At 38.5% G+C, this 23418-nt stretch overlaps 1 protein-coding gene across 1 annotated transcript in view; it reads right to left on the minus strand.

Annotated features, from left to right (window-relative positions):
• NBEAL1 (neurobeachin like 1) overlaps positions 1 to 16390 on the minus strand; it is a 142394-nt gene extending 126004 nt beyond the window's left edge. The window contains 2 exon segments of the mRNA XM_030580909.1: positions 15350 to 15936; positions 16328 to 16390. Coding sequence (XP_030436769.1) covers positions 15350 to 15400 — 51 coding nt within the window. The 5' untranslated portion in view covers positions 15401 to 15936; positions 16328 to 16390.
• Positions 16391 to 23418: the final 7028 nt, after the last annotated feature.

The raw sequence follows: 23418 nt of genomic DNA on the forward strand, positions 1-23418 counted from the left end.
CTTGATCTGTTTACTTTCCTACTGATGGAACTGATGTTTTCCTTGGAACGAATAAGCTCTTTTTGAAATGTAAAGTCAGATTACCAAGTGGTGATATTCCCAAATAAATTTATTTGTTGACACCACTGAGCTTCATGTTTAGTTGACAGTACACTTCTGTGACAGTGCTGGCAAGTAATGCAACCAACTCCAATATCAGACTCCATATTTGGTTTATCAAAAGATAGTGAGGGAAAGAAGTCAGAAAAAAATTTGGTTAAATGCCTGTTTTGCTCCTTTTTAAATGCATATTGTTTTATTCTCAATCCACTTCAATCTTAAAATTCAAGTAAAGCTCCTTATCCTTAACTTGTAATGCCTTTATAAGACTAACAGTGCAGACAAGCAGTAAAAGAGAACATTACCAGACATGCAATACTGGTATGTAAGAAATAAATGATTATGTACGCCACAAAAGACAAAAAGCTAAAGATGTTACACAGGGCCACAGATTTAAATATTCTAATACTTGTAATGCACAGAATTAAATTCATCTTTGTGAGTGAAATGCCTGTAATGCGGGTACAGTTAAACAGCAGTGGGCACTTATTTCCTAAACATACATATTATATATCTAATGTAGCTCTTGGTTTTACCAAAAATATAATATTATCTGGCTACTACATGTAGCTTACTTTTTTTAATTCAACCCTCTTCCTCCTCACCATCCAAGCCAAATTATTATTCTCAGTCATTAGAATTATGAGTTTGTATGTCACAACACTGGTGTAAAGAAATCTTCCTTGGTACATACATGTTGATACATTCATTGAGACAAGATAACTAGGTTTTCATCCAAGTGACAGCACAAAGCAACTTAAATCAAGGCAAGAAGGAAGGATAAAGTTAGGCAAAAATTATCTTCCATAACAGAAACAGAAGTTAAAGCCAGATTTTAAATTTTGAATCTACTCACACTTCTTTCTTTTTCACACTTGCAGCTAAACCATGATCAGCCCAGCTTCAGCAATATCCATCGCGGGCAATCGTTGTGAGCAACCAGTCATATAAATTTTAATTATGAGCAGTTCTAAGAGACTGAACTCACACTGGAGAGTGTTGATAGTGGTCAAGCAGTCACAAAACCTACGAGCTCCTGGAGATGGGGCTGAATACTCACCTTCATAGGTATACTTGGCCCTACCTCTACTTAGGGGGAGATGGACTAGATGATCTCTTGAAGTCCTTTCCAAATCTATATTTCCATGATGCTAGGATTCTTGAGGGCCATCCAATTTGTTTAGAAGACATCCCTTGGTTTGCAAAGTTGGAGTTTGGTTTTCTTTAAATACCGGTGTCTTCATTTTCCTTTGATATTATATTTCCATAATATAAACTGATATTTTATTAATGGATATCAAAGCCTTTCTGTGCTTTTGGTGTACATCCACTGCATATCAGTAGTTTTTTCTTGCAAAGAAAGACATTTTACAGTAAATTTTGATCCCCAATTTAAAATTTAATAAAATTGGTTTTAGAATATTTTCCTGTCTGATTCCTCCTTCATTCATTTCCTTCTCTTCTTCTCCTCCTCCTCGTCTTCTCCTCCTTCTCCTTTGGGTTTTGAGGGGGAAAAGGGGAGTAATTTTATTTTTCCACCACTTACTCTCTTTCCATCATGTAATCTGTAACCCAAACAGCAGCACAACAGTGGGCAGGAGTTCATGTGCCAGAATCTTGGCAAGTGCATTTGAGTACTAAGCACTGTTACATACTGGCATACAGGTAACAGCATTCATCTAGCGTGAGAATAGAGAAGCAGTTGTAAGTTCTGAAGAACAACAGAAAACAAGAAAATGTGTTCCTTCCCAGCACTAAGAAATTGACATGAGAGGGTCCTCCTGTGCTGACACTCCTTACTACTCTGTCCCACCTCTACAAAGGGTTTGAGGCAAGGTCCCTTAGGATGTGTCTTCACTTGGAAAAAAAGGAATGTTTTATCTTGTGTTAACTAACACATGGTAACCAACACGAGGTAAAATCCTAGTGAAGACAGGGCAGTTTGTAGTTTTCACGTTACCAGGTTGTGGTAAAGACTGTGGGGAGCTGAGGATTGGGATACCTCAGATTCAGTATGAAATGGGCAATGGCTTGCATCCTGGGGGATTTTATTAGGGTTGACTGTATCAAATGCTTGAGCCACTTGGGATAAGATATTTGGCTCAAATCCAATTAATTCTATACAGTCATATGGATCCCCCTTCCGCTACAGACAAGAAAACAAGTATTACACTGCACTGGTTCAGTCCTCCCACAATATAGTGTCTCATATCTGAAAGTTACTCTAAGGCCCTGCTAACAGTAACAGTGGTAGAAGCCATGGAATAAGACTTATCTTTCATTCCATAATTAAATTTTGCTGACATCTTGCAAGCAGAAATCTGGAGCTGGCCTAGATCTGTAATTCAGGCAACCATTATAAATTCATTTAATGCTGCTATGGGGAGATGCACCACACTTTCCTGACAAAAACTAAACGAAATAGGAAGAAGGGAATTTGATTTGCACTGTGGAGGGGGAAAAGGAGAAGCTGTAACTTGGTCAGACTTCATTATCTTATTTTTTATTACTATTCTTACTACTGTTCAATTGATGAGAACACAAATTAAGTCAACCACCTTCTGCAAAAATAAGAGATTTCGCTAAGTTTTCTGTGATTAATATTTTATTTATTTTTATAAGAAAATAGTCGCACAGCTCTTTGTATCTTTGGGATTCAAATCCACAAGTCCATGGCCTAAAATAACTGATTAACCACCAAGAAAACTACCTCAAATAGTTTGCAGGATATGTTTCAAAAATTCCACCTACAGTCATTTAATGTATATCTCCATATCTGTTAGGAGCTTCAAGACATCTACAGAATTATTTTAAGGCTCAGAATTCCAAGAGGTTAAATTAGAAAGTGGAAATTAAATAACTATCCATTTATCTATGTTTTTAGCAAGACAATTATAAAATACGTTTCACTTGTTGCGGAAGCAAAAGTGGGTTCAAAAATGTGCTAAGCTCTTTACATAATGATCAAGAAGCGAACCGCAAATACTTAGGGTCTAATTCTAGGCTTTTGAGCTCAATGGGTTTGCACAGGGATAAAGAGGATTAGAATTTGGCGATTAACCTTTACAGCTACTATGGCAACATTATTCAGTCATCTTGAAAAAAAATGCAAGTTAGCTAAAGCAAAAGATAGCTCAGATCATCTGGAAATGAAAATGTTTTCCTGTTCTTTCCTTTCAAATACTTTACCTCCTCCCCACCTCAATCAAAATAGCATACATTAAGCCTCCATTTTATAACAGTTTCCTAAGTGAGTAATAATATTCACAGCTAGTTATAGTTTAAAAAGAAATGTTGCCAGATCATACAGTATAGTGATTCTTACAGGTCGCTTTAGAAGTCAATTGTATATTTTACCACAGCAATCATTCCATTCCTTCAGAAAATAGCTTCAAAATAAAGCAGGTTAGCCAGCGTGTTAGACTGCCTTATAGAAAGTTACACTTTGTGAGCAAATACTTCTGTACAAAACAGTAAATACATTCTGACTATTATATTAAATTTACAGGGAATTCTAGGACTAGCAAGGCAGTCTTTAAACTCGGTAAGTAATGCAATGGAAAAGTAAGCTTTCAATGATGAAATCTTATAAACACATATCCAAACAAAGCACGAAGTACCTAGAATTATCAGATTATGCTCTCTTGAACATGGCAACTTTCAGAAGCAACGATATGAAAAACCAACCGCAATCTAGTGTTAAGCTTTGAACTCAGTTGAAGACCAACAGGAAAATGAAAATTTTACATTAGGGATAGGCATTTTTTTTAAATGGTGAGAAAAGTAGCATCCAGTTACTTTTGATTTTTTTTTTTTTATTGACTAGTGTAAAAATTTTTAAAGGACCTAAGTGACACAGAACCCTAAGTCTCATTTTCAAGGCTCCTAAATCTCACTGAACGTCAGTGGGGCTTGAGGGACTTAGGCTCAAGCCACCAAGTCACCTTTGAAAAATTTACCCTGGTTTCAAATTGACAATGTCCCTTGCATACTCTTCCAGTTTTTTATTTCTTCATAAATCAATTGCTTTTAGGTTTAACTATACTTAGATTTCAGTGATCGCCTCATGAAACTTGCAAGAAAAGCAAAGAGGTGGTTTCACTGTGCTTCAATCAAACTTCAAGATGGAATTAGAAGAGCAAAGTTCAGTACAATTTTTGTAGTTATGTATAGGAAGTACCAGTACTGAGTGCTATAAACAAAAGTTGGATCTGCCTGCGGCTATTTTCAGTGTTGACATTCCATGCTCAAAAGGCAAAAATCCCCAGCATGGCAGTTCAGAATACATGTCAGACTTGTCTGACAAGACAGTTGTTTGAAGTCATTAAATTTAGCTTGCTGTCACAAAACATTGAGCCTGGGTGAAGTTAAATAGTATGTGCATCTTTTTTTCAGGCATTCAATCTTCCAAAGTCGACTTCGCCTTACTAACCCAACAAGCTCTTCCTGTATCTCATTACTGATGCCCTTTCAACAAAAGTAGAGCCGCAACTATTTTTTCCTGAATATTATTAAAACAATTCAGACAATACTAAGTTTAACTACACTTACAAAAATTAATAGAAATGGAGCATTAAATATGAAAATCTGCCTTTAATTCACCTCCTAAGACTAACAGCTTTCATTCTAATTGAACTTGTCTATTTAAAGCAAAATTTTATGATAGTCTTTAACACAGTTTTGGGTATTTTCTTTCATCATGGGGTCTGTTTTGTGTGTGGGGGGAGGGGGGTTCGGAAATTTTTTTATAAAGACAAAAGAACTGTCTCTTTAAGACCCTTCTGTGGCCTTCATTTTGACATGTGTTAGAGGGCACAAACTTATTTTAAAACTTTTTCAAAACTTTCCATTCTTCATCTTAGCTGAAGTATAAAATAGAACTATGGCTCCCACATGCTACAGTATTCCAAGTAATATCTGTCCAAGTTTGAAACGAACAGCAGCTAAAAATGACCACTAATATCAGCTGACAGTCTAAGCTCAGATCTTGAACTAGTCCTGTTTTGACTTACATGTTTAATATTTATTGACTTGGGTTTTTAAAACTCATAAAAGCATTTTGGTCAACTTTTAGAATTAATATTTTTATTAACATGGAATTGCAAAAAACCATAAGACAACTTATAGTCTTGATAAAGTAAAAAGAAATACCACCACAAAGAGTACCACTTAAAATATTAGAAATGAATTCAGTATTATTTCTTCTCTTCTCCACATGCTAATCAGGAAAAATGATCTTTCAGTATCACCTTTGACAGGCAATTAGATAATCACTAAAGAGCCGACACTCACATTCAATTACTTTACGATTTCTGAGGTTCCAAAGGCATCAGTGTTTAATGGAGAAGTCTGGAGAAAGTAACAGGCAGAAGTGCAGCAGTACCAAAACACTCACTATCTTCGTTATCAAGCCAATCCTTACTCGAAGACCAGTTTAAAAACCAATCAGAATCTTGTTCGAGTAAAAAAAAGAATTCTCCTCTTTTTAAAATCTATTCATTTATTGGTGATGAGAACCCAACTGTGGCACCTCTGGAGCTGGTGCATGGCTGTGAAATCACCTAAGAGACCCAAACCAGATAATAAAAAACAGAGATCTGAATAATGCCACTACAGTCACATTATGGTGGCCTAGTGGAAAGAACAATGGACTGGGTTCTATTTTCAGCTCAGCCACTTGCCTGCTGGATGACACTGGACAAGTAATTTCACCTCCCTGTATCTTGGGTTCCCCACCTGTAAAATAGGGATAATGACGCTTGCCTCCTTTGTAAAGCACTTTGAGATCCACTGATAAAAAGCACTATATAAGAGCTTGGTGTATTATTCTTGTAAAATACCAATGACCCACATCAACTCTCTGTTCCAGCCCGCACCACCACGGAAGTGCTCTGTACAGCTGAGATATAGCATTCTGCTTAGCCAGAGTCAACTGCTCAATAAATTCTTAAACAGAAAGGGGCAATAAACACAGGATTTACAATCCTGTGATATACTGATTCTAATAATTTTCACTTTGCTGTCAATAGAGCTGACCCAACAGAGCACAACTAGTAAAAGACGAAAGACCCATGTAACAACTAGGGAACAGGGAGCATCCCAAGCAACTTCCAAGAGATCTAGAAAAAATATTTCTTGAGTGGCAATCCAAAGTCACAAAGTAATGACCTTGGGTTAACAGAAATTCCGATCACTAGCTCAAAATAAGGTGTATAGTAAAAACCCTGCTCCCACTGAAATCAATGGGAGTTTTGGCACTGGTTTAAATGGGAGCAGGACTCAGCCCTAAGTGCCTTTAGATTTTATTTTTTTAAAGTAGCCACTTAGTTTTGCGCAAACATAATAAACAAATACGAGCCAAGTTTCATCCTGAAGTATATTTTTTATAGCCAAGCGATAAACTTCTTATTTTTATTTTGAGAGTTTACTTCATGGTCTGATTAATCATAAACATACCCTCTCTATATTTCTGTAGAAGACTGGCAATTGTCACGCCCTACCTGACATTCCCAGTGTTCTTCCGATCAGCAGAAAAATGTGTACCTGTGAGCCATATGACAGGAGCGAGCTGATTTTGTAAATTAATTTCTAGATAATGGCTTAAGTAATTGATGATAAAGAGACAATTATAATATACCAATAGTTTTACACATTTTACACATTTCAAATACAAAGTAAAATTTTCAGTGGTTTCAATGAAACCAGACTAAAGCACTTCTGGAAATTTTCCCTCAGTTAAAAACATCCGCATGTCAGAACAACGTGCCTGATAATGCCACTGTATGTTAAACTAATCAGTCTCTACAGATAAGCAGCTATATCTACCTGAGTAACTTGCTTTAAAAAGTTACTTTCTGCATGTCTACTATCAGCTAACAATGCCTCAGATATACTCCAAGGAGATTCAAAAACCCTAGAAATTTCATCCAATTGTCCACAATATTAGAGAGACAAGGTAAGTGAGGTAATATATTTTATTGGGCTAACTTCTGTTGCCAAAAGAGACAAGCTTTCGAGCATCCTAATATCTAGAGACCAACACGGCTATCATTACAATGGACACAATAGCGTAATTTATAGGAATATCACTCTGTTTGTATTGCCTGGAGACTTGTTACCTGAAGACTTCATTTCTGTGATACTATACTAATGTTTTATTTTTCCTCATTCTCTCTAACTGCTGGTAGAGGTAAGTGAGGTCCTACAATTGGTGCTGGGCTTGAATTTTGAACCTTAGAACCTCATATTTTCTCCAGCTCTAACTTTGCTTAAACAACACATCTCATCTCTTTCCATAAGGATAGCAGTTTACCACACACTGCAATAGTTTCTGTTAGAATTTGAGGAGTGTTGTAGGGATATATCTGCTACTACCACCTGGACTGTTCATTAGAGTCCTATCTATTTTAAAACTAACAGTGGGTCTTATTTTGAGGCAAGAAGTCATTAAAGAACACACTTATCTGGCAACCATTTGCACCTTATTACTAAAAGGTCTTTTATTGTTTTTAAGACAACTTCTCAAATTTCCCTGGTCACCTCATGAGCTTATTTGGAAGAAAGGATGCTGAAACAATTAGAATCAGAAGACCTTAGTTCTAATTTCTGTTTCACCACAGACTTCCTGTGGGATCCCATCACTCAACCTTTCTGTGCCTCAGCTTCCACAATTGCAAAATGAAGAAAACATTTATCCTACAAGGGTGTGGAGACTACATTCACGAATGCTTGAGAAGAAATTTGAATGCCTCTGATAAAAAGCATTATATAAAGGAACATTATTTCTTTTAATACATTTTATTTCAAAGTGACACCTACTTTACTACCCATCAGCTTCGGATTTTACTGAGTGTTGATTATTATTTGTATAAACATGGATTTAATTGTTTTTTTTTTTCCTCACTGGCTTGATAACACCAGTTCTTGGCTTATGTTATATTGCAAACTATTTCATATATATTATACTAATTTACATTAAGGCTGCAAAGACTAAGATTCAAAAGTTAGGAAATGCCAGAATTTGGCCCTCTTCTGTGACTTATGATAGTCTCTAACTACATGATCACATGTAACAAATGAGGCAGAAGTCCTACAGACACTGGCTCCAATCATTACACAACCCCATTCACTCCCGGAGCACTGTCCATCCTGTACATTGATGGAAGCAGGGGTCCTGTGGGACAAAAATAGTATGCAATCAATTGTGTATGTGCTATTATGTGATCAGCAATTCTTCAGAGACCTGTAACTTGGCTGCATTTGGGTGAAATTCCACAAGGACCGCCAGAGGCATAGCTCTGACGCTAGGTTGAGCCTCCTGTCAAATTTCAAGCCCTTCTTCCTGAGGACCCTAGAAACTTCTCAGTGAAAAAGGCTGTAAGAATTTTTAACATAGGCAAAAATACACTTTTCCCAACTTTGTTCTTCAAAGTTACTGAATCATTTTAGCTGAAAATTTCCAACAAAGTTCAGCCTGAGTCAGGCACCTAACTGGAAAGTTTCAGCCCAAACAGTTAAAGTTTGGCAAACATATAATCAACTGAAAGCTGGGACTTATACACCTTTACCCCGATATAATGTCGTCCTCAGGAGCCAAAAAATCTTACCCGCATTATAGGTGAAACCACGGTATATCGAACTTGCTTTGATTTGCTGGAGTTCGCAGCTCCACCCCCCGGAGTGCTACTTTACCGCATTATATCCAAATTCATGTTATATCAGGTCACCTTATATCAGGGTAGAGATGTAATTGAAAGCACGAGGAAAGCTTAACTATAGGTGTTGCTACCAACACCGTTTATGAGTCTGCACCTACAGTAACCAGATGTGTTAAGAGCTGTACTATAAAATAACTATTTTTGGAGTTGTGGTCCCTGGAAAAAGCTTAGGCTAGGCTTGTATTCTTGTCCACATAAACTTTTAGTTACTCTTTCACAGCAGCCAGGATCTCTCTTTAATCTTTGATTGATGCTTCTGGACAAAATAATTTATTATTTCTTTTTATTCCTAGTGTCATCCTATATTCTTCCCACCAACTTTCACTCAAATGTATAGCTTTTTCCTATGGGGATGACAAATATGTGTCCTATCTTGTGATAATTCTAAAGAAGACTCAAACTATGAATCCTTAATCTTCTCTTTGGATTCTATTGATATTTCTGACCTTATGGCCAAGGTGTGTATCTATCTGCCCACCCCCTTTTCAATTTTTTTCCCCCAGTAACTTCTGCCTTTCACATCCCACTGCGAGTTTTAAATTGTTTTATGGGATACTTCCATATGCTCTTAAGCATTTTCTTGTGAACATTCAAATAAAACTCCATTGGAGTCTCATTGCATTGATAATTAAATCAACCTATAGCCACTGTTGTTTCTGTCCAAACTTTAACATGTCCTCAAAAACATTTTGGTTCTTTTTTTTCAATCTTATAATTTAAATCCTGAATAGTATGGCTTTAAGGGTGGCGAGCTACATGAAATTACATTATTTACCTTTTGTAGCCAATTAATGGCTTATTACCTGCCTTCATTTTATTAGCTCTTACTGCTGTACAAGAAGAATAGTGCTAACTATGTGATGTTTATTTATCACCTGCTCATACTTGTTTGTCAGGAGTCTACACTGCAGTGACTTTGTTCATCTCTCTTCAATTGTTCTTTACGTAAAGTTTTCAAAAGTGCGTAAGATCAATAGGATTTAGGCTCATAAATCACATAGTTTTTGAAAAATCGCTCTTGTAGACAGAGGGTGGGAATAACACATTATTATATGTTCTTAATTCTACTGCAATGTGAGGTCTCAACCCATACTGAGAAGCTAAAATTGAATATTGTTTGTACGAGGATGGAAATCAGGTTTAGATTTCCTTCCCTACACTTTTGGATGTTTGCTACTGTTTGTTTTGGTGTTGTTTTTTTAAAAAAGGTTGCCTAAAAAGTTTTATTGGTTGGATCTTTAGGAAGCTTTTCATCTTTGTCATTAGTAGGTGTTTGTTTGCTCTGATATTCTTGAGCTTTAGCACATTTCACCAAGGTTTCATGGTATGTGATGCCTTTTAAGATTCAATGATTATTCTTTTAGTTTTCTTCAATATCTGATTCTAAATAATTTTGAATGGTTTAACTTTTTTGTACTTTGAGTTAAATGTTCCTTATTACTTGTAAAGAACAAAATTTATCAATAAGGCCAAACCAATCTGTAGCCATTTAGGAACTTCACAGTGTTGTCAATTATACTGCACAGTAAGGACACTTGGAATTTGATATGAACAATGGGGACAGACTTCAGATCCTTCTTTTCAAAAGCAAAGGCCCTTGCACCTAACCAAAAAAAATTCCCATTAACTTAGTTCTAATATTAGGACTACTATGACATAATTAAATGGTTCAGATTCTATACAGTAGAGGGGCAGGGGCACAAAACACATATTAGCCTGCTCATTACAATACAATCATTTTATATTTATTCAAACAACACTACATGAATGATTAGAAACAAATCTCTTTAGAGTGAACAGTGACACTTGTCATATGTTTCTAGAATTCAAGAAAAACTTCTCTAAATGTCTGTGGAGTACTAATTTTGTTTTAATGTTTCATTAGTAACACTGTAGCTAGCAGAAGAACAATGCACATTTCGCCCACTCATGGACACAGATAACTGTAAAAGAAAGAGTGTTCCCAAGTCTGTCTCTCTGGCTGACAGAGAGCCTAGCCAGTAGAGATAGAAAAAGGTTATCCTTGTACCAGGCACTGTTGAGACCTCATCGGGAATACCGTGTGCAATTCTGGTCACTGATGTTAAGAAGATACATTCAATTGGAACAAGTGCAAAGAAAGACTACTAGCATGATCAAAAGAACAGAGAACCTTCCTTACAAGAGAAGTCAAGCTTCTTCAGTCTCAATCAAATGAAGGCTTTGGGGAGATATGATTTTTGTCTATAAATATATGAGAGGGATAACAAACAATTCCTCTCCTTCCTGGTGTTTAAGGGCCACTACTGGCACAAGAATAACCAGATATAAACTGGCCAAACAACTTTAGGCTTGAAATTACATGAAGGTGTCTAATTATCAACGAAGTGAACTTCTGGAACAGCCTCCCAAAAGAAGAGTGAGGGCAAAAAATCTAACAGGTTAAGACTGAGCTTGTTAAGTTTATGGAAAGGATATTATGATGAGATTGCTTACATGGCATATGGCCCATCTGTGGCTATTATTAGCAAATATCTCCATCCGTTGGAGATGAACACTAGTTGGGGAGGACTCAATTACCAAAGAGAATTCTTTCCCATGTGTCCAGCTGGTGGGTCTTGGCCACACGCTCAGGGTTATCTCATCACCATATTTGAGGTTGGGAAGGAAGTTTCCCCAAACTTGGCAGAGACCTTGGTGGCTTTTCTCTCTCTGCAGCAGAGGTCACAGATCACTTACTCTAGTTCAAACAGCAAGTGGTGGATTCTCTGTGGCTTGAAGTCTTTAAATCAAGATTTAATGACTTCAGTAATTCAGCCAAAAGTTATAGGCATATTAGAGGAGTGGGTGAGGTTCTGTGGCCTGCGATGTACAGGAGGTCAAACTAGATAATCATGATGGTCCCTTCTGGACTTCAAGTCTTCAATATATTGCCTCTAATTAAATTAATTGTGAGAAAGCTGATTTTTTTTAAATAGTTCATTTATACTTCTGTTGCTATAAATAAATCAAAATCCTCCAAGAATACAGGTAGAGGCAAGAAAGTCTAGTCTTATATACAACATTTTCCTTTTGTCATTTTATACACAGACTGTATATAGAATGTTTGTTTATTTGATATAGAATTATTGCTCTTATGTAGTATTTTGTGACATAAATCTTGTTGTATAATTGCTGATTTGACAACGTGGATGACCTGTGCAAATTTAAGTGAGGATGACATGGGGGGGGGGGGAAGAGGTGGAAGGGAGTGTGTTTCACAAGGTTTAAAGTTGAATGCCAAAAAAGGTTATAGTCTGGTTAAATTGCATACCTGTCACCACAACTAAACAATATAATTTTGCAAGAGCCAAGTTTGTTTTAGAAACGGAACTATAACATCATTTGTCTGAATGAATCAGTTTCAATTATGGTGGTTCAACCTGGTCTTACAATGCAAAAGGCTGGTCTGATCACAAATCCATTTATTCTGTTTATAAACACACTATATTTTATACAGACATATGTATAAGACTTTACACAAAAAATTGTCATCATTTTGTATGGAGAAGGTTTAGAAGTTTAACAGTCAGAGTTAATTATCTGAGAGTTAGGTACACTAACTCTCACCTCTGCACTGGGACATGTCATATGGAGGTCAGTTACAGTACATTCCATTGTCTTTTGGTACAGATTGCGGAGACAGTAGGTTGTTTTAAAATGCCCAGTGGCAGATGGTGACTTCTGAAAGTGAGCAAATAAGTGGCATGAAAAGTTTTGCTCTGAATCAATTTACAGAAACAGGCAGAAGTCATATTATATTTGCCCCCAAATAAGGTAGGCAACAACTACTTTATCTTCCCTAAGGAACCTTCACTGAAAATATCCATGAAAGAAGCACAAAGCATGTTGGGTTACTTCTTCAGCTCAAGGTCAAGTTCATTTTAATTTCCCAGAATAGTATGGATAAGAAGAGTCAAGAACAATGCCAGTGGATGAAGACTGCTTGTTTACAAACACTGCCTCTAACCTGGACTCACTCTACAAAGATTTAGGTATAGCACTGGGCACAGAAGGTTGTTAAAATGAATTATTTAGTCCCTGTGAAAATTGCCAGATTGACAGCTCTGAATACTCAAGTTCTCTATTTTTCCATAAGCAGATAGCCAAATTAATTGAATTTATCTCATCACAGAGATTACTCTGAGGTCTGAAAAGCATTTAATTGAGACAACCCCATAACAAAGCAGCAAGTACAGCATATAAAAGTTTGCACATGAACCTCAGCATGCAGCATTTGAGTGTCTACACCTGAGCAGAGGTGTGATAACTAGATTATGCAGAGAACTGTTGTACTGGTGCCCCTACGGGCACTTATTTTTCTTATAGAAATCCACTTCTTTTTCCATGCAGACTGTGCAAAAAGGTCAGAAATTTGCCATGTCTCCCTTGCTGGGGATTCCTCCAATATAGAGAAAAATAACTGTTTTAAATAATGGTGTTTTGGCTTTTTTTTTTTTAGACTAACTCACCATTTATTAAAAGTCATCAGTCCACACCTTTCTGTCCAGGCCCAAGGCTTAAACACCAATAAAATTTTAGATCTACAATTCCCTTCTACACACACTATAACAATAATAGAAAAAACATGTTACAGCACAGACTTCGCTAACCAAGACAGAGAGAACACTGTATACCAGCACTGTTATTGTAATGCAGATAGACTCTCTGAAAATAAAGCAGAAATCCAGTGCTCACAAGCATGGGGTTTTCTAAATGATTGGTTATCCACAACTTTTTGTTTTTGTTTGTTTGTTTAAGGAAAAACCCAAGAGGTTGGCAGTCTGATTGTCTCACCTGTCACTGCTACCTGCAGATCAGAATTTTAGGATGGCCTTAAGATTCTCAATATGCAGTGTCCTTATAGGTTGAAATAACACAAAGGTAGCACTGAGTCTCTTGGAAAACTATGTACCCAATATCTGTCCTTCATGATTGTATTGTCCATATTGAAGCTTGTGATGCCTGTAGCCATTTACACTGCTATTTTTACCGGTGCTAGTGCAGAGATGTCTATCCAAGCTAAAGTCACACCTCAAGATCGTGGTGTAGATATACCCCTAACAGCTGGCTGACAGACAACAACCGTGCCTTCAAGTCAATGACTGACCTACCAGGCCAAAGATTAAGGGAAAATGTGAGGAACAAACACTGTGAAACCTCCTTGGGCAGAACTATATTACTTAAATAATCAAGGAAAGGCTTCTCTACTGGTTACAAAATGCCGGAGCACTGGGATGCATGGCTGTGACTATATTTTGCCACCCTACATTCTTTATCCTAGTTGTCTATAACATGGCAAATGGATTTTTAAGGTGATCCTTTCAGTTTTTAAAACCCTTAAATGTAGTAAGGTCACATCCCATTAAAATCTTTGCCATGAGCCTTGTCCCGTGCTCTGGCACGACCAACTTTGTAGGAGCTTCGCCACTGAAATTTAGCTTGATTACCTACCAATCCTGTTGGCTTTGGTGCAGCCATGTGCACCCTCTCCATTCCACCCCACTTCATAGATAAGGTCTCTAAAATGGTTAATGTTTTCAGGTGCTTCCCATTTACAATTACTCTATGTGCCTGTGTGGAAACTTCTGATCTGCAGAAATGCTGTGCACTCCCAGCTGCCACGGAAGTCAACAGGAACTGTGCTTTGAACATATGAAGCACTACATAATGTTAAGTATAATGAGGATAACACTACTATCCCTTCACTTCATAAGGATGCTTTGAAAATAAATTCATTAATGTTTGTGAAGCACTTAGATACTGTAGTGATGAGCACCACTGGCTTTTCTATCTTCAGATCAAGGTTTTAATAGAATGAAGCAAATGAGGCCTGGGGCCACATGTTGAACAATGAGAAGAAAACAAAATATTGCATAGCTGCTAATTAAGTAGGAACTATCCATCCTGTGCACAGAATGAAACAAGTCCTGTGGAAGAAATACTATGTGATCACAGGATAGAGATTAATCATATTAAAGATACAAAATTGTGCCAAATTAAGCTTGCACAGGTAACTTTATTTTGGCATTCCTCAACTTTTGAGTGTTAGACTTTGCAACCTTAACAATAGCAAAGAATCCTGTGGCACCTTATAGACTAACAGACGTTTTGGAGCATAAGCTTTCGTATGTGAATATCCACTTCGTCGGATGCATGTGGGTATTCACCCACGAAAGCTCATGCTCCAAAACATCTGTTAGTCTATAAAGTGCCACAGGATTATTTGCTGCTTTTACAGATCCAGACTAACAGGGTTACCCCTCTGATACTTGACAACCTTAACAATGTTCTTTTAACGTAGGGTTTGTTTGGGTTAGATTTTGTGTAGTATATATTAAATGGAAAAAGAAAAGAAAATGTAAACTCACTAATGTTATCTTAATTTTTGATGAGCTGGAATCCACAAAGAGCTATTAAATAACCATCCAGTGGACAACAAAACAAACTAATACCTCCTGTTATTAAGGTGTGCAAAGAAAGTATCTAAAAAAGAAAAATAAGAAAATAGTTACCTTGTTACAATAAAGCATCCAAAGTTCATACAGCCTCTCTCTGGATGCCATTCCTTCACCTCCTCTTCTCTTCTTTTACAGCAATTTGTGTTCAAGATCCTACCATGCTTAGTTTATATTCCGAATTGTTCCCCCCGTATGTTTTTGCTTTTGTATCAGAATTCTGTCATACTCCAGGTGGAAACAATGTCAAGGATGAAAAAAAATGGATCTCAGTGTACCTCCTGGGTAAACAATGCTGCACAATTCAAACAGTCAAAGGCAACTGTCAAGTAGCTCCTCTTCATCAATGGCACTTCAGTATTAACCTCGGAGAGCAAAAATAAACTTTTCAGGCTTATGTTGTGGGAGAGAAATCCATATTTAAACACTGGAGACCTCAAGAACTAGGTAGAGACAATCTCTATTTCTCTTATCAGTGACACTCTAACAAGGAACCAATTGGTTTACAACCTTCATGATCTTGTGTTTTGCAGCTGAGTTAAACAGGAAAAAAAAAAAGGATAAAGCTACAAGGCAGAAAATACAACAGTCTTGGAGGTGTAGGGGGGGAAAAGAGACAAACAATATTAATGTGGATAATTGACCTGTAGGGAAAAAAAAGAAATAAATTATGAACCAAAAACACAGAAACACAAGTCCTATATGCTGTGCATCTTATTTCCAGACTCCCATAACCCTCCCATCATTTTAAAAGTTAAATTAAATCTCCGTATTAAGTTTACAAAATTAACTAAGGTTTGTTGCCTGCTTTGTTTCTCTTTTTTCTATTCCCTGAGACTACACAGGCAAGCAGAATGCAGAAAGTTAAAACCCTCCCACCCTATGCCCAAAGCCAGGCTCTCTCCTGAGAGAAAGACGCAAATTAAGAAACCTGCAGCTCCCAGGTCTAAGGGCCAAAACATAGCGCTGCTTCCTAGTGTAGACACAGCCCAAGAGTTTCCCCCTCAAACCCCAGCTGCAAAGGTAACAACAAACCTCGGAGGGTTACAAACTGATAAGAGCCGATAAAGGGCAAGCGGGCAGAGACCTGGCCACAAACAGCGATCGCTGCAATGCCCTCCCGCCCCATGGCTGCTGAGCCCCTGCTCCCCGCCGCTGCTGGCTGCCTCTCGCCCCACGCCCCACCCGCACCGCGCCCCCGGGGCAGTGATCTCTGCGGCGAGGGGCCGACTCCCTCGTTCCTCCCTCTGACACTCGCCTCCTCTTTCCAGCGGTCCCGCCGCCCTTTGCCTTGTCAGCCGCCCCGGTTCTCAGGTCTAGGCTGCGCCGGGCCCTGCCCCTCCCCAGCCGGTAGCTTACCCGGGCGCAGGGGGCGGCTCTTTTCAGCGCGCAGCCCCGAATACAGCTGCCGGACACAGCTCGGCGCGGCGCAGGGAGGCCGGGCCCGGCCGCACCGTCCCGCCCACATTCCAGCGCAGCCGGCTCCGGCCCCGCCCCGCCGAGCTGGGGGGAGCGGGAGGAGACGCCGCCATCTTGACTGCTGGCAGGACTATGCTCCCTTGGCTGTGCGGGAGCCAGGCCCCGGGCGGCGGGGAGGGGTCAGGCCAGTCGACAGGAGGGAAGGATCTGTCCCAGGGAACCGTCCATCCAGGCACCCAGCAAGCTGGCCCGTAGCATGGGTGTGTCTGGCCCCTTGAGGGGACCTGCCTCCTCAGCTGACTTCCTGGAGGGACAAGGCAACATCAATGTTAAGGAACGTCCCCAGCCAGCACACCACAAAGACGCAGCAGGCGTGGGGTGTGGGAGAGGGGATGAGGGGGGAAGACTGGAAGCATCAGGGTCTCTTTTCGAGCAGGCGTTCCTGTTGAAAACCAGACACCTGGCACCCCCATGAAGCTTTGTAGTGGGATATATCCAGAAAGCACTAAAACCCGGCATTGCTGCTAACACAGCTTTTACTGTACAATGCTTAGCTATATGGAGGAAAAGATCCCACTGGTACCAAGGGTTTTATACATCATTTGAAATAAAAGTATTTAATTATGACATAAAACAAGTATTCAGGATCTTGAACTCTCCATGAATGGGAACAAAATATTGGAGATGCAGAGAAGCCAAATAATTTAGTCACGTACATCAATACCAGAAAAATCCTGCTCTCACACTGCATACAGGTCCAGGATTCCAGTTTATGGACTACAACAGTAATAAAAAACCAAGTTCCCATATCTTAAGCAGGCTCTCCGAGGATTGGTTTGGGGCATATTGGCCATGATCAATTAAATATTCTTACCCCTTTCCTACTTTGTCTTATTTGAAAAATATCCTTTATCTACGAAACACCAGTAATCTCCCGTCATCTGCAGGTCATATAATCTGTTGCCATTTGAAAGTAGTTTAGTCCTCATTTAGAATGGGTTTTGGTTCTTCCAATAGTTCTTTTTTAGCCCAGAGGACTTTCACTTACTTCCTTTTGCTATTTCTTATGCCTATTCTCAAAATAGCGGTCTTGTAGTGTCTACCATGTTAAAGCAAAGCTACCACAAGTTTCAGAAAGGAAATAAGACTTTTCTTAATAGTCTTTACTCTTATCCAGCTATTGTTTAGAGAGTTTAGTTGATAGTGCCATTATTTACATTGTTATATATATTACTGCAAAAGTCATGCTCTCCTTCAAAACACAGAAATAACCAAGTTGTTATTTTAGTACATAGTAATTTGTTTAATTATCCTGTCACTACATGGTATTTCCCTAACTGATTAACAGTCAGATCCCAATCCAGTAAACAATGGATCTGCTCAGGTGCATAAAGTTAAGCAGATGCATAAATGTTTGCAGAATAGGAGCTTTACTGATTAAGTAAAGGCTATTTGTATCAAATATATGCACTTCAAAATAAAACTTTGCCAAATAAAGATTATATTATAGCAAGACTCCACAGGCTACTTTACTTTTGTATTTCTTTTCTGTTGTTTACATTTTGTGATTTTATTTCATTATTACAGATTTGTCATTTAATTATTTTTCACATTTTAATTTTTATTGGCAGAAGTAATAAAAGTAAAACCATTTTTAGAATTGTTTAATGTAAAGAATATATTTTATATGTTTATAAAGTAACTTGACTGATTTGCAAATATTACAAGGGCTAGATAGCTTACCACATTCAACAGCATGTGGGATCAAATCACTCATTTCAGAATGAATGGGAAGACTTATTTTATGTCTGTCATAAGAAACCGGACAGCTTATTTGTAATATCTACCAGTGCACATCTAATTTTTTCTTCCAATTTGTTTGCACTGACTACTCTCCCCCCACAAAGCTTGAGGACAGCATAGTCAAAAGATTGCAGAGTTCACCCAGAAAAAAAATTAAATTAATTATCCACATAAAAACACTGATACTTAAAGCATTCCTTAGAAACAATTTATTTCAGTTCACTGGGACAAGTTAGACTATTTTTGTGTTTGGATTTTTTGTTCTGGAGTACATGCCATGTTGCTTTATTTTCTTCCATTATGTTTCCACGTTTACTATGTTTACTTCCGTTCTTTCACATATATACATCATTTCTGTTACTACATGATGCACAGTTTTTCAAAACTTTTTAATAATATGGCACACATTTTAATACAGACATCTTATGTAACCACCTCTCCTCTCATCTCTGACTCTGTAGAACACCTTCCTTCCAATTTATGATCAAAACACCTCTGTGGCAACTAAAGCAATTGCTTACATAGAAAGTTAATATTGGGGGGATATTTTAATTTATTTTAAGCTGTCTTTATTGTAGTTTAGCAAAGAAATAAGTAGGAACCAACACATGCAGATGCTGTTCATGAACCTCTGTTAGGACCTCATCTTGCACTAATTGAAGTCTATGGCAAAACTTTCTGACTTTATTAGAAGAGGGTCAGGACTTTAGAGAGTATACTGGCGTTACCTATGGATTGTATATTTATTCAAAATCCAATAAAAACATTTAACCAGAAAAAAACTATGGACAAATGTATATATCAGATTGTCTGCAGTTTCTGCTACCAAATTCAAGAATTAGTATTCTAGTCCAGGGGTCGGCAACCTTTCAGAAGTGGTGTGTCAAGTCTTCATTGATTCACTCTAATTAACAGTTTTGCATGCCGGTAATGCATTTTAACATTTTTAGAAGGTGTCTTTTTATAAGTCTATAACATATATTAAACTATTGTATGTAAAGTAAACAAGGTTTTAAAAACGTTTAAGAAGCTTCATTTAAAGCTAAATTAAAATGCAAAGCCCCCGGACCAGTGGCCAGGACCTGGGCAGTGTGAGTGCCACTGAAAATCAGCTCACGTGCCGCCTTCGGCACCCATGCCATAGGTTGCCTACCCTGCTGTAGTCAAAGTAAAGGAAACAAGTTATAATATTACCGAGTTTATGACTCATTCACACTGCAGATCTCAATGGTTAACTGTTTAACATAATACAAGCAAGATAAGATAGAGTCAGTAGCTAAACTGAATGTTACAAAGTCTTTAATCACACAGTCTATTGAGTTGGTGTCAAGTATCAGAGGGTAGCCGTGTTAGTCTGGATCTGTAAAAGCAGCAAAGAATCCTGTGGCACCTTATAGACTAACAGACGTTTTGGAGCATGAGCTTTCGTGGGTGAATACCCACTTCCTCAGATGCATGTCATGCATCTGAGGAAGTGGGTATTCACCACGAAAGCTCATGCTCCAAAACGTCTGTTAGTCTATAAGGTGCCACAGGATTCTTTGCTGCTTGAGTGGTGGTGCTTCATAGAATATATAATTCTAAGAAAGTCTATTTCTTTAACATATCCAAGTTTCTTTTTCCTTTTCCTTTATTTTAAGAACATTCACATAGAAACAAGATCTTTGCTTCTCACAGAATGGATGGAATGGTTTTGTGCAAGCTTGTTTAAAATTAGTGTTACAGAGAAATGACTAATTTTGATCTTTTAAAGAAAATATAATTTAGGATTTTTGAAGTCCCCATAGGCTCTGCCCCCTGCTAATATTTGCTATTTTTCTTATCTGCAGAGGGCAGCAGAAGCTGCCTGAGGCTTGCACAAACAGTTTGGAAAGAACTGCTATTAAATATCAGTGAAGAAGGGGTTACCTGCTCAACCTCACACACATCCTTTAAAAATCTGGTAGCCTAGGAACTAAGCAGCAGCCCAGCAAATAGAGGCAGCTGGCTGAGCAGGAGAGAGAGGGATGGATGAAGACATATCCCATCCAAGCAGGCTGAGGAAGGGGCTGGGAAAGAACTTCTCTACTCCAAATCAAATACAAGGACAGCTGGGCAATGCTGGGGAGTTCAGTCAGCTGTTAGTGCTGAGCTCCCACGTCCTCCTGCTGCTACTTATAGAGCACCCATTAGCCCTTCCATCCACTATGGTGAGAGAGAGGAAAAAAGGTAGGGCCTCTATAACTCTCTTCCACCTCCTCCCCTCAGGACTTGTTCTCTTGCACCTGCTGGATGTGGGGGGGGACTCCTTCCCGCACCAACACTGTATTGTTTACATAGCTGTTGTTTGCCAGACAGCTGCACCCTCCGGCAGTGTCTGCTGCTTGATTCGTGATGAAGATATAACAATAAGCTCTCAGCAGGGTATAGAGCATGGGGGAAGGGGGGAAAAATAGGGGCCAAAGACCCACTAATATATACACACCTTTGTTTAAAAACTGGTTATTCATTTAATTTGCCACTCAAACAAAAGCGGTATAAGTTGTTGGAGTCAACTTTTAAGGGTTTTGATGCCTTATTAACTGTACTAATTCCCATCCTGGACTCGTAATCCATTTTTACATGATTGGTTGCTGTGTAAATGATTATGATGTTACAAACAAAGGAGTAGGCTTTCAAGCTGTGAATAATCAGCAAGAACAAATAAATCCAAACGAAACAAATCTGGTGTTTTCCTACTGACAGCTTCATAACAACAAGGAAAGAAATGTTTTAAAATATTTGAAAAGAGACTTTGGCAGCAGCTTTTCAAGAACTGTTGGGTGGTTTTTTTGGTTTGCTTGTTTTTTGCATTAAATGGGTTGCTTCAGTCTTTAGTAAACATTAGTGTTCATATTGGCATCACTTGAACATACAAAAGAATTACTATACCAGCTCAGATCAGAAAAGTGGTCCATCTAACAGCAAGCTGTCTTTGGTAGTTGCCAGTACCAGACACTCTGAATTAAACTGCCAATCCTCCCCCTCCAACTCCTTCCCCCCAAGGAAAATGTATGGAATAACTTGCCTGTAAACAAAGTTTTTTCCTAACCTCCATCAGTTAGTGGATAGCTTATACCCTGAAGCATGAGGTTTATATCCCTTGTATATAAAAAGATAATATGACTAATTTTATTTTGAATCCTATTCAATTCTTGGCTTCAATACCACCTTGGGGCCATGAGTTTCTCAGATTAATTATGCTCTGTGTCAAAGTATTTCCTTTTTACAGTTTTAAAATTGTTGCCATCAACAAGGGCACACAGGATTGCTCAATTTACCTTGTCTATACTAATCATTGTTTTTTATACCTTTGTATAGGTTTGTACTAGGTTTTCAGCTGAGTTATCCAGTACAAAAATGGTATTGATCCACAGAATAAATACAGCAAGAAAAAATGAGCATATACATTCCCACATTTCCTATCAGTGTGACAACCTTGTTCTGCCGACTTCCTACAGTAGTGGGAACGTATTTAATATACGTCTGTTCAGTCTGTGTCTTACCTGATGAAACTGCCAACAAAGATCAATTCGTGACTGTTTGGAGCTGTGCACTATTTACCAACTAAACTGAAAACAACACTTCATTGCATGAGCAAACAAATCATCATATTTTAAATACTTTAGGTTTATTACCAACTGGATTTGAACCAGTAGCCTGGCCTTTAACCAGGAGCGGCGCCAAGGTTTTTGGCGCCCTAGGCGGGGGTCCTTCCACGCTCCTGGTCGTTGGCGGCAATTCTGCAGCGGGGGGTCCTTCCGCGGCTCCCGGTCTTCAGGGCACTTTGGCGGCGGGTCCCAGAGCGAGTGAAGGACCTGCCGCCGAAGACCCGGAACGCAGAAGGTCCTCCCGCCGCCGAATTGCCGCCGAGGATGGCAAAATGCCGCCCCCCCCTCCAAATCCTAGTGCCCTAGGTGACTGCCTAGGTCACTTAAATGGAAGCGCCGGCCCTGCCTGTAACTGCACTAAAGAACTGAACTATTGGGAATTGAGTGGATGGAATATTTATGAGTTAACAGTAGAAGACTGTGTATGAAAATACATATGTAATTTAGAATGAAAATGATCCAATGACATGCATCTGAGGAAGTGGGTATTCACCCACGAAAGCTCATGCTCCAAAACGTCTGTTAGTCTATAAGGTGCCACAGGATTCTTTGCTGCTTTTAATGATCCAATAGTTATTTATCAAAGAATCACCTGGATTCATATTATGAACAAGTTAGACAAGTTTGGTGTGGTTTAAAAAAAAATCCATTACAACTGCCCAGATTGGGGAAATCAGACCCACAATTTCTTCCACTATCTCACCTCTGTTCATATGCTCCTGTCAGTAAATTCTCTGTTGCCTCATTTTAATTTTCTTTGTTATGATGATTCAAGGTACAAGAGACTCAGTGCTCTATTGGATGTTTTTAAGTGATATCTCTCAAGATTAGTTTTCCTCGGACAACAAAATGTCAGAAATATATTAATTGCCCATGCACAAAAATGGGTCAGCTAACATGTGGAGAACTCTAAAGCCTACATCAAAAATTTACACCATACTGCATTCATCATAATTAATGTCCTTCATCTTAGCCCATGAACCATAGAACCTTTTGGAACAGACAAGCTACATTTTCCATCCACCTTCCAGGATTCCCCACCCCCATTTTCAGTATGATTTGTTATTATAGCCACTTAGGATATGTATTCCTATAGGTGGCCTAACCAAAGGTACAATTCTAAAGTCCTCACGCATGCAACTTCCACAGAAGTAACAGATACACATAAATTACAAGATCAGACTCATTGAATCAGCTCTTCAAACTGTTTTCCTTTTGAGAGATCAGCATGCGCCTTCACCTCACATTTTTCCTTTTTCATGCTTTTAATCGTTT

The sequence above is a fragment of the Gopherus evgoodei genome, chromosome 11, assembly GCF_007399415.2.
Source record: "Gopherus evgoodei ecotype Sinaloan lineage chromosome 11, rGopEvg1_v1.p, whole genome shotgun sequence".
Lineage (NCBI taxonomy): Eukaryota > Metazoa > Chordata > Testudines > Testudinidae > Gopherus > Gopherus evgoodei.